Raw genomic sequence first — 11,810 nt, forward strand, 5'->3', positions numbered from 1 at the left:
CAACATTGAAGAAATGTTACACAAATATACCCCCTCCCCCATTTAAAAACTGAATTCTTGTGAAATATTTCAACTTATATTGTCTTCATTGTGTAAACATATAATGTTTCTGTAAAAAAAAACATTATGGGGACGCTTAAGCTTCATCTTATAGACGCGATAGCACGGCTTTAGTGTTCACTCTATTATACGCGTACATGGTGGGTGTTCACCCCATGTACGCAAACGACAATCCGCATAGGGAGTTGGCAAATAGGAGCTATTAACGTAGTCTTAAGTGTAGACCCTATTTTCATTGCTCACCCCATATTTTGCATACACTATCTCGCAAAATGTAAATTCATTTTGTAAATTGAAAGCAGAAAAGTTGTGTGATACATGCGAAAGTGCTTCCTTCGGTTTTAAAAGTGGAAATTATGTGCAAAATGTTAATATATTGCCTTTGGAAATGTAAACGATCTGTGCAATTGTGAATATATATTTCTGATTTTTTGAGCATGTTAAAACTGTGCCAGTTAAGTAGCGATGTCATTTTGTAAAGGTGCCACCATTTCGAAAAGGTTTAGCTCCCTGCATTATACAGCGTTTGGAGAAAAGTCGGCATATAGTACATACTATCACAGTTGCTGGAAAAACACTGCCTTAAGCGAGCCTCGATTCATCTTGCTGGATGAATTCTCAAAAATATTAGCTAATTTGTAGCATATTTACGGCAAGAATTTGCTAATAGCTTATGAACAAGACCTAGCTCTACTTCGTCTGTGCGCACATGCAGTGCTATTGTATTAGCCAACGATGAATTTAAAAGCCGATTTTATGGATTTCAGTAACTTATAGCTGCTCACAGTTTAATCTCTGATGAAAGCACACTAAGCTGAATGTGTTCCTTGAAAAAACAAATTCAACCACATGGCATATGTTTAGAAAAAATTGCTTGAAAGGTTGGCAACCGAAAACCATACAGAACCAGGTTAGAAATCTCCGGGTGTGCAAATATTTAGTTTTTCTAATAGAGTGTTTTTATTGAATCAAATAGGTGCATGTTGAATATTATTCCGAAGTTATGGAGTATGACTGCAAGGTTTCAAATACCTTTAGAATAATTGGCAGTATGATTAAATAACACCTGCCGTAGTTCTCTTCAATGACTGTTTCACCACATAGCGTGCTACAAGGATCGGTCTGCATAAAACAGTTTGCTATCAGTGCGGTCCATTTTTGGCAGTCTTTTAACGCCTTTACCTGGATTCCAAGGGTAGATAACACAGCCTAACAGGGCAAGTTCTTCAAATTAAGCCTAGATGCCCAATATTAGAGATCATGGCTGAAAAAATAGCTCGCGCTTCTCTTAGCTACTGGGACGGGATGCTAGCTTATTTGTTTGCAGTAGCTATTAGGAGAAGGTAATTATATTATATATATAACGCAATCATCATAGAGTCAAATAATCTAGCACAATTATTTGTTTTCCATGAATACATGCACTAGTCATGAGTATTCATAAATGTACTCAATTCGATACGACTTTGTTGTTATTTGGCATATTCGAGTCTGTATTTAAACACATTTTGTATTCAATTCGTTTTTGGAAAAGTACTATTTGTGCCTACTTGCGAAGAATAGGTCCCCAAATTTCGACACAGTGAAAAATTGTCCCCCAGTACGCGTGAAACTAGTCTTTTTTTCAAAATCAGGACAGTGGTTACTGAAAAGCGGACTGTACAATCAAAATAACTGCAAATTTTGCCATAATAAAAAGAAGTTTTGCCGGCGAGGATCAAAACTGCAGGTCCCCGGCTCAGTAGTCAAGTGCCCTAGACACTGCGGCGAGGCGCACTCTAAAGGCAGACAAAGTATCCAAATTTAAACATGGTACACAGATACATGTACAGGCTGGGAAAACATATTGTTTAAAATCTCATATGACTGAATTTTTGGACGACTACATGGACATGCTTTCGGAGAACTTTGAAACCCCGGAAAATGAAATTCATTTTGCGCAGCTTAGCTGTCTATCATTTTTAAACACTGCAGTATGCAAAAACAAAATCATATCAATTCACAAAGAACCGAGCAATCGTGGCTCATATTGGTCACCTTTGGTGATCATAAAAGTCTTTCCCATTTTATTTTGAGTACTGTACAAACACTGCACTACTTTTGGACTGCTGCACTTGTTGAGGACCGAGAATGAGACAGGCAAGAGTTTGACACACCCTTTTCACCTTCTTGCATTGCCATTTCGCACTAATGTAAAATAAAGTATTATAACCAATAGTCCCTCTGCAAAAGCCATTCAGAGATGCATATCTTTAGCTACATTTTGTAGGATATTCCTCTTGAACTATAAATGTGACTTAAGTGCTACTTTTATAAGCCCCTTTTACTTGTATTTTTTAGAACATGTATGGCAGAAAGTACTTTCCTTTTGTGATTCAAAACTGATACCTTTTAGGATTTTCACTTGCCAATCAGGCATCCTTGATATCGGGAAACTGTATCCCTGAACCATGAACACTACAGTTGCCAGTGTCCAGGCTCATCTGGAGGGGAGACAAAAATATGATCATAATAGAAGTCCACTGCAGCCTGCATGTCACGAACACATTGCAAGGCATTCAGATTGACATGAATCGGAGCAAAAAGGTTCTGCACGAATGTAACTGGGCAGCTAATACTGTTACCAATGGTCAGAAAAATTACAGTCAACTGGGTCACAAGAATGGGACTTGGGGGCCAGGTCAAATGACCTGAAGAAAGTTCGCACCACAAGAAGTTGAAAGCGAGAATAGATCGGTAATTCAGGCTTCCAGGTAAAGCAGAGTATTTGAAAGGGGTTTGGGAGACTGAGGCAGAGATGTATGGCATGTCTTTCTATTAAGACTAAGGGCTGAAGTTTGTAGTTCACTGTAGGAGAAAACAGGATGCAACAAAATTCAAGTATCAGTCTTACATAGGTCTTGCAGATGAACAGTAACATGCCACGATGCATTACAAACTTTATATTGCCTACTCATGTCAACCACCTCAGAACCTAATATTCTTTGAACAATTGCTCCAAATATGAAGGCCCAATCCTACCTTGAAACGTATAAAATACCTAAATATCAAATCAACTTCCCCTGTAGAATCAAGTTTGAGTGATGGGCTAGCAAAATGTGCAAAGGGGTGTGCCAAAAAAACAAGCAAGCTGCATTTTTTTCATTCGGGGTAATTATTGATTAATAATTACCCCGAATGAAAAAAATGCAGCTTGTTCAACCAGACCTCAAAAGCATATAGATAAGCCTGCAAAGTCAGGTAAACGGCATAAATATCCCTAGCTGAGGCGAAAAAAGACATATCATCTGCATACACAATAACTGTAATATCTGGATGAATGGGGTTGTCACTAAATAAAATGTTAAAAGAAGCAGTGAAAGAGCTGATCCTTGCAATACACCCCTTGAATGAATATATGTATTAGAACAGAGGGCTCCATCTGTACACTAGAAAAATATGTCCTTCAAAAATTCACATGCATGAATGTAGAATGGAGGATGCAGCTGAGCAAGTTTTTTTAAGCAGGGCAGTATGCTCTACACTGTCATAGGCTTTACCTATATCAAGTGTCAGCAAGGCTGAAACTTCCTTCTTGCATAGTGAGAGATGGATTTGGCTCTCTAGATCCACATGCGCGGACCATATGGAGCAACCACAACAAAGACACTGTTCAGAGCTGAAGCCATTAAGGTCATGAACATGTTTTGTGAAGCGGCTGTGTGCTACTCTTTCTATTAAACTGAGGTTAACGCAATCTAAGGGAGGCGCAAAGTCGGCCCGTACCTTTGCTGTCGCACCTGTGCCAACATTTTTAAAAGTTCAGGCTTATGGCCATGCAGGTTTTTTGAAGATACTGGTGGCCAAGGACCCGTGATGTTGCTTTGCCCGAACAGCTTATTTGCCAATTTTACAACTGGAAAGCCGAGCACTGGAAAGCCGAGCTGAGCCGAGAGGCTCAGGGAACTGTTGTGAGAAACGCGTCTAGTGCAGAACCCTGCGCATTCCTATGTAATTGGATGCATATTGTCTAAGGCGTATCTCTTCCCTGCCCCCCCCCCCCCCCCCCCCCCAATCTCTAAACATTAAAATAATTTTTCGCCAGCTTCTAAATGCTAGGCTGCAGGATGCATCCTTGTAATGCTCTGCCATGGCAACCTCTTTATAGTCCAAATGGGTTAGAGTGTACACAAAGGGCCTGCTGTCTGTGCCTGGAAATGTAAAAGCCAGTCCCAGAGAAATTAACTCCAGGTTTTTCTCAGCCTCCTGTGGAGACAACACTGTTGAATAAGTGTGGTGGGAGACCAGAAAATTCTTATATGATGCAGAGCCTGCCGAAAGGTTGGTTGGTTGGTTTGTGGGGTTTAACGTCCCAAAGCAACTCAGGCTATGAGAGACGCCGTAGTGGAGGACTCCGGAAATTTCGACCACCTGGGGTTCTTTAACGTGCGCTGACATCGCACAGCACACGGGCGCCTTGCTTTTCGCCTCCATCGAAAAGCGGCCGCCGAGGCCGAGATTCGATCCCGCGTCTTTGGGAACAGTAGTCGAGCGCCGTAACCACTGCGCCACCCCGGCGGGGTCCTGCCGATAGGATGGATTTGAAAGTGTGTTTAAAGTATTATTATACTCCTCTTGCTTTTACAATTGGCCATTTGCAAGAGGCAGAGAACTTGTACTTTCTCCAATTATCTGGACTCCGATTGTAAGAAAGGCTCTTCTGGGCAGCTCCTCTAGAACGATAGGCCTTCTCATATTTTTCTGCCCACCAGGGAGACGGCTGTTCGACAGGGGGTTGCAGAACACACGGTAAATACCGAGTGCCATGCAGAATTTTGCAGAAAAGAAATTTTCTACTGAGCACTGTGCGATTACTTTAACTACAGAGGCAAGTGAGCAAAACATAAAATTTTTGATTGAATGTGATTGAGAAATTTATGGGTTGCACCACTATTTTTGAGAAAAGAGGACCGTAAATTAATGTTATCAGAAAATGGTCACTAGCTTTACCGGAATCATATGGTGGCCCTGCAGATCAGCCTATGCTGCAGGCTGCTAACACTGAGTCAATGACTGAATGAGAAGCTCCTAGCATAAAGGTAAAGGCTCCAGAATCCAGAACAGCAACGCATGGCTTTTTCGAGTACCCATCACCAAAGAACCTGGCTACAGGAATGCGTAAAGACTACCCTCAGTCACTGCGATGAGAATTGAAGTCCTCTGCAAGGACTACAATTCTTGCATTGTCTAGTAAACTATCCAATGTCCAGTACACACCTACAGGAAAGTAGACGTTTGCAATCATTGTTAGGGCACACTACGGAAGGAAAATATCGGCCATTAAAAGCTCACAGAAAGCTTAACTTTCTGAGAGATAGATTCCTGGTGACTTTCTAGATATCGCGGTTAGCAATCGCAACCCCTGCCAATTCTGCGACCTGCTCTGAAGGCTTGAAAATTTCTCCCAAAAATTTAAAGGGTGAAAGCCACTTTTTTGTGACAGCACTATATCAGGGTTATGTGTTAATTAGATCTAGATCCGGAGAGAAAACAGTACGGGCAGCACTTTTATCGTATAATTTTGAGATCTGCCTCGTACTGAAAAATTAAAGAGGCAGCAACCACCTCTTTGAGGACATATCGGTATGGAGGGGAGGAGTTTTGATGAATCTTTCTTAGTTTTTATCTGGGAAAGACCTGCTTTTGAAGGTGATGAAGAAGCACAGGGCTTCTGAAAGGGGCATGACACCTCGACACCTGTACCTGCCACGAACACTGATAGCATTTAAGTGGCACCCGAGAAGCATCAGGAGGTGACGTGGAATGGCTAGCACTAGCTGGAAGAGATGCAGACATTGATGTTGGAACAGTCATGATGAAGACAGATTGGCTTGCAACAAGCTCAGCCAATGCCCCGGTAAAGCAGATAAGTATAAGTTCGACCACAACTGAAAGGTTTGGTTTGTGGTGTTTAACGTCCCAAAGCGACTCAGACTATGAGAGACGCTGCAGTGGAGGACTCCGGAAATTTCGACCACCTGGGGTTCTTTAACATGCACTGACATCGCACAGCACACGGGCGCCTTGCTTTCGTCTCCATAGAAAAGCGGCTGCCGAGGCCGGGATACGATCCCGCATCCTTGGGAACAGTAGTCGAGCGCCATAACCACTGCACCACCAAAATGTTCCAAGTAAAACCAATTGCTGGGCTACTTGGTGCATTTTAAGGCTGACCAACAACAACAGGGCAGAGCCATAGAGTTTCAGAATGATCTGGACTATAAGCTACTGCAACTGCAAGTCCCAAGGACGGGCGCATGCCTCAGTGTAAAGCATGTGTATCGCCACAAAACTGAAGCTTGTATGTAGCACAGCCCAAGAACAGGGCGCAGCCAAACTCAAGAATAGGGCACACATGAAGTTTACAGATCATAACCAGGGCATACTTTTGCATTTCATGCTTTCTGTGGCTGAAACGACGCAGCAGACCCAAGGCACACTCCCTTTTACGTGTGATATTCACTCGATGTGAGGTCACCAACTAGTAGAAGAATCACACAAAATGCTCAAATATTTAAGGTTTGCAACCTGAATGATACACTCCCGACGATATGAGAGAGAAATGGTGCAGAATGATCAACCGCAAAAACTAGAGTGAGTGAGATATTAACCAATATCTAGTGTAAAGGAAAGTGAATCTAGCAAGGATTCAAGTTCGGTTCGATGTGTCTGCAAGGTGAGGCACAAAGAATGCATGCCTGTGGACGAGGAGAAGAAAGTAATATTGTCTATATAGATGTGAAAGACGTTGCTACTCCACGCCACCTACCAGTCTCGTGCACTAAACATCACGCAGCTCCTTACATCTGCCCATGCCCAAGTCGCAAGATATTTCAATGGATCCCTACACACTGCAGGCTCAATGGAAATGAGCAGGCAGATTCTGAAGCAAAGCACATCCACTGCAATGGCCTCCAAACAGTAGTGCCTTTCTCAAGATGGGATGCTACGTCCTCTTTCAAACTGTATGAGTGCGACGGCAGCATACTGGGCCCAGCCAGACACCCGAAACATCCGTCTAAGAAGACTAGATCGGTCGCCATTATTTTGTTTCACGTGGAAATCCACACAATCATGAATACTAGATAGACTGTGTTTAAATGTGGCTTTCACGAGCAAACACTTGCATTTCATTGGATAGGCAGATTTCCCGGAATATTCAGCTTGTGGCATTAAGGAGACAGCGGAGCATCGTTTATGCACACGAAAGGATAATGAAAGCTACTTCCTTGAAACGTTTGGACAGCCGGCCCCTCTCTCAGAATTTACTACTGGGAGCTTAGCCGGACAAGTGGAAAGCTCTATAGGCAATTCAGGCTCTTTACCATTTCTTGAGCGACACGGGACTGGGCTCGTGCTTGTGAGACAAATTACTGTGCCTGTGTATTTGTTTCATACTTATTCTCATCACATTGTCACCCATCATTGACCCTCTTTCTTCTCCTTTTTCCCTTACCTGTTGCAAAGTAGCAGGCCAGATGTTCAACTTTCCGGCCAACCTCTCTGCCTTTCCATTCAATGAACACATCTATGTTGCACAAGGAAAGCGAAGAAAGGAAAATATTGAATAAAAGTGGGCTATCACAGAGCCCATAAGAATAGAATGGTCTCCCAGAAAAAATTTCCCGAATCCAAGCAATGATGTGATCTGGAATGTAGCAATTTAGCGATCAGAAGCATATTGTCGACACTGTCATAAGCATTAGCACTATCTAAGATTATTAGAGAAGAAATTTCACCTGACCGTCCAGCCAAATAACTGTACACTTCAGATCAAAGTGCCCAGATTAGCTGTGGCAATATCTAGGACCCGTATTTGCTTCCCAAGAGAAGAAGAGAAGTTGCTGGCCTTTTTTACTGTGAAAGTACTACAAGCAGGCATACAAGAGTTAGACGATAAGGTGACCTCAAATGTAGTCAGTTGTTTCAGGGATCAGATCAAACATTTTCAATTAACTCAAACCTTAACATAGAAATATGCTGTCCAGATAACGCACACAATGAAGATGCTCCTTGTAGCTCATGCCTCCTCACATTGCATCCTTCTTTCCTGTATTCTGAGTGCAAGTCACCAGCAAAATGCGATGCAAAAATAAAATGCCTCAGAGGTATTTTTTTTTTTTTTTTGTGGCCTCGTGTCAATGTGCCCAGTCCATGCAACTTAACATTTAAAGCAATGAACACCCAAACATTCTCCGTTCTGCTTGAATAACTGTGCAGAGAACTATCTCTGCAGAATGTGCTATGCTAAAACCACATTCAGCAGCTATCAGCCAAGGGATGCAAACAGTTGTATTGGGAAACTCATGGTCATGCTATAAGACACACTGAAGCCACAATGGTTATTTTGGCTTACATGATGACCCACCAAAGGCCACACCTAATCGAGCTCCTGTGGGCATTGGTGAAGCTCTGCACTGTATGCCACAGCAGCATCAGTGACATTTGAATAAAACCTATACCTATTGGCACTTCAAATTGCACATTTAGACCAGCATAATGCTCTTGGAGCTCTCAAAATGGTCTTATTTCTACTTCACTGCCACCCATGGATGCTCAGGAGCAAAGCCCAAATATGAAATGCTGTTTGGAAAAAAGAAAGAGCTAGGACCATGGCTACTTGGCATTCCATCTCATGTCCGAAAAGCATTATCTGCAAACCAGGAGGGGAGGAGCCCACCAAATTTTTTTTTTTTTAATCTTTCCTCTTTCAAACAATTACCGCCACACAAATACCCTACAATTTCCCTTTGGGTGTTACTCATCTTTTAGATTCCCCTCCGAGGTTACAGTACCTTGCCACTTAAAAGCTTTCAAGTGAACTGGGATGTTTGTGCACTACACTATTTACAGTTCAACAATACGCACACTTTCGATCACCAGGGGCTCTTGTGCACTGACATCTCGCACCTTGCGGATCAAACCCTTAATTGCTCCATCTTGATAGACAAGCGCGTTAACCTCTAAGGCACTGCAAACGAGCGCACTCTACAAGCACGAATAGAGAGTCCAACTTTAAGATGCGAGTGCATAAAGATATGTATGGGTCGAGAAAAATACTCCTCAAAATCCTACGCACTCGGGACGTTTGTTTGGGGAATTTACAAACATCTCAATAGGCAGAATGAAAAATATTTGATTTTGCAAGGAATGCAAGAATGAAAACTTATTTGGTCAATATTAGGGTCCATAAAGGGGATTTCCTACTTATTTTGAGCACAAAACTACTTACTGCAAGAACACTGTGTCCCACTCTTGGATTGCCAGCCTTGCCGAGGAATAGGCAGGCAAGGTTTGACCTGCTTTTCGGCTGCCTGCTCTGCCATTTCAGTCTACTATAAAAAAAAAAAGAATGAAGTATTGTGGGAAGAAAATTGCTAGTAAAGTTAAGAGACGGGATGCGTGCAGCGTGGTTCAGGGAACATGAAAATAAAGACACCTGCCGTCATCTGCCAGCTCCTCAGGGGACGCTTGTACTCGAGGCGAGCAGGCGAAGCGCCATCAGTAACTGTTGTCCGAAAGAAAAATACACCCAATTACCACTGAAAAGCATATACCAAGACGCACCGTGAAAGGCGGAACACCCTAAACATAAAATGATCGACATGCATGATACAAATGTAAATAGCAGTTCTTGACTACAAATAAAAATATACTCTTCTCTACCTTCGCAGTCGAAGGCAGAGTACTAGATGCTACTACTACTTATGTGACTCGCATCTAACCGCCTGAATTCTGTTATATGCCCATAAGTGAATGTATGCCAGGCTGTGGCAATGGTCGCTACTGCTGAGCTAAGCAATCCCCACTGGTGTCCTTTTTGGCAAGCCAGAAATTTATACCTCAGCCGGATCGCGAGTCCGTGCTTCATAACTATAAGGCAAAAAGCAGACGGCAAAAACGGACCAGCGACCAAGAAAAACTTTGTGGTGGCACCTTAGAATCTGTCACGGCATAAATGTCACGAAAATGAAAAATGTTTTTTCATCAATCAGCCATGTCAAGCGGGCGCTTCTAACACAGAAGTAGGGAAGGATCAACGTCCCAAAACGCGCCCTGAGAGACACCGGTTATATACCGTAGATGTTTCAGCGCCCACATTTGCTGCAATGGGTCCAAAAATCAGTAAATCGTGCAAACCTGACTTCCTTCGACATGTAGACTAAGTGCGGGGGGAAAGGTTATTTCACAAGAGCAGCTTTGTCGCCACGCACGTGCGGCGGGCAGTGAAGCCAACAAGCGCGGAATTCTACATTGGTAGCGGGCAGCTGCGCCGACATTTTGCGAGCTATCTCGCTTGGCTGCATTCCTTCAGACTGAGATAAGGATAGCAACAGTATTGCCTACAAAGAGGTGCAGGGGGCCAATGTGAGACTGGGGCACGGTACTTCGAGTGTCAATCCCACTTCCCATCTGACAACGGCAGGAGCTACACGCTTGTACAATGAGGTAATGAGAGGGACGAGGGGTTCGGGAGCACCGTGAATGGCACGCGTTCCCGCCAAGGCAAACGGATGGGTGGCCCTAAAGAGGGCCGTTGTGTGGTCGCTCGGGACAGCGGCGGTGGCCGGCTTATTGAAGCTTACTTCTTGGCAGCCTTCTTGGGGGTCTTCTTGGCTGCTGGCTTCTTGGGCTTCTTCGGCAGCGCAGCCTTCTTTTCTGCCTTGGGCTTCTTGGCGGCCGCTGCCTTGGGCTTTTTGGCCGCCTTCTTGGGCGAGGCCTTCTTGGCGCCACCTGCAGCAGCAGCCTTCGGCTTTTTGGCGCGTGGCTTCTTGGCAGCCCCAGCGGCCTTCTTAGCCGGCTTCTTTTCGGCCACGGCTGCGCCCTTGTTTGCCAGCTTGAAGGAGCCACTGGCGCCCTTACCCTTGGTCTGGACCAGCGAGCCCGCAACCACGGCAGACTTTAGGTACTTGCGGATGAACGGCGACAGCTTCTCGACGTCGACCTTGTACGTGGCAGCCATGTGCTTCTTGATGGCCTGCAGCGAGGAGCCGCCGCGCTCCTTCAGCGCACCGATGGAAGCGGTCACCATAGCAGACACCTTGGGATGGCTGGCCACCGTACGGGGCTTGCCCGCGCCGCGCGGTGCCTTCTTCTTGGGGCTGGCGGGCGCCGCCGGTGCGGCTGCGGAAGCTGCCGTGCTCGTCTCCTCAGCCATTTCGTCTCCTGAAGATCGAAGAAAAAATGCGTGCACGAAAATGCGGATCTAAGACCTGCTCTATCTGCTGCCAAAATGCAACTGATGAAGGGAGCCGGCGGCAGCCGGCCCATCCGCGCGGAAAACGCGCGCTAACGTCTCATTGGTCCGCGGAGCGCAACTGACTAGCCAATCAGCTACGACGCATTCCGGGTCCCTTGGATGCTGAAAACATAGGTCTTGCTAAAGCGTCTCTATTGTCGAGGCAAATTTAGCGCACAAATAACTTTATCACATGGCATTTCTCACAAAATTACGAAATCCCTGACCCTTGGCATTGTGCTAAATCAAACCTCTAGCCTCTACTACAGCGGGTTCGAAAAGTACGAGCGCAAGACTGCAACCATACCATGCTAAAACTGAGTTCTGGCAGGCTCGTACATGGTTGGCGAAGCCTGGGTTTCAGTGCCTAATTTCATCCGATTTGTGCACGATAATCTATATCCACAGGTAAGTTCATAACACAAGCACTGCACAAAAATTATGCTAAAAATTGACGAGGTGCGCCCACGAG

The 11,810-nt window shown here is 44.5% G+C and overlaps 1 protein-coding gene across 1 annotated transcript; it reads right to left on the reverse strand.

Moving 5' to 3' along the window:
* Positions 1-10,612: 10,612 nt before the first annotated feature.
* LOC146196333 (histone H1.4-like) lies at positions 10,613-11,355 on the reverse strand. Its single transcript, XM_084598137.1, has one exon. It carries the CDS (start codon positions 11,255-11,257, stop codon positions 10,682-10,684), a length of 576 nt encoding a protein of 191 aa, XP_084454263.1. The 5' UTR covers positions 11,258-11,355; the 3' UTR covers positions 10,613-10,681.
* Positions 11,356-11,810: the final 455 nt, after the last annotated feature.

This window comes from Amblyomma maculatum, chromosome 3 (assembly GCF_055883805.1).
Source record: "Amblyomma maculatum isolate TAMU_Amacu chromosome 3, ASM5588380v1, whole genome shotgun sequence".
Lineage (NCBI taxonomy): Eukaryota > Metazoa > Arthropoda > Arachnida > Ixodida > Ixodidae > Amblyomma > Amblyomma maculatum.

What these genes read in the sequence shown, in the direction of transcription:
- LOC146196333 (XM_084598137.1), bottom strand. Translation starts at nt 11,257, where the DNA reads ATGGCTGAGGAGACGAGCACGGCAGCTTCCGCAGCCGCACCGGCGGCG.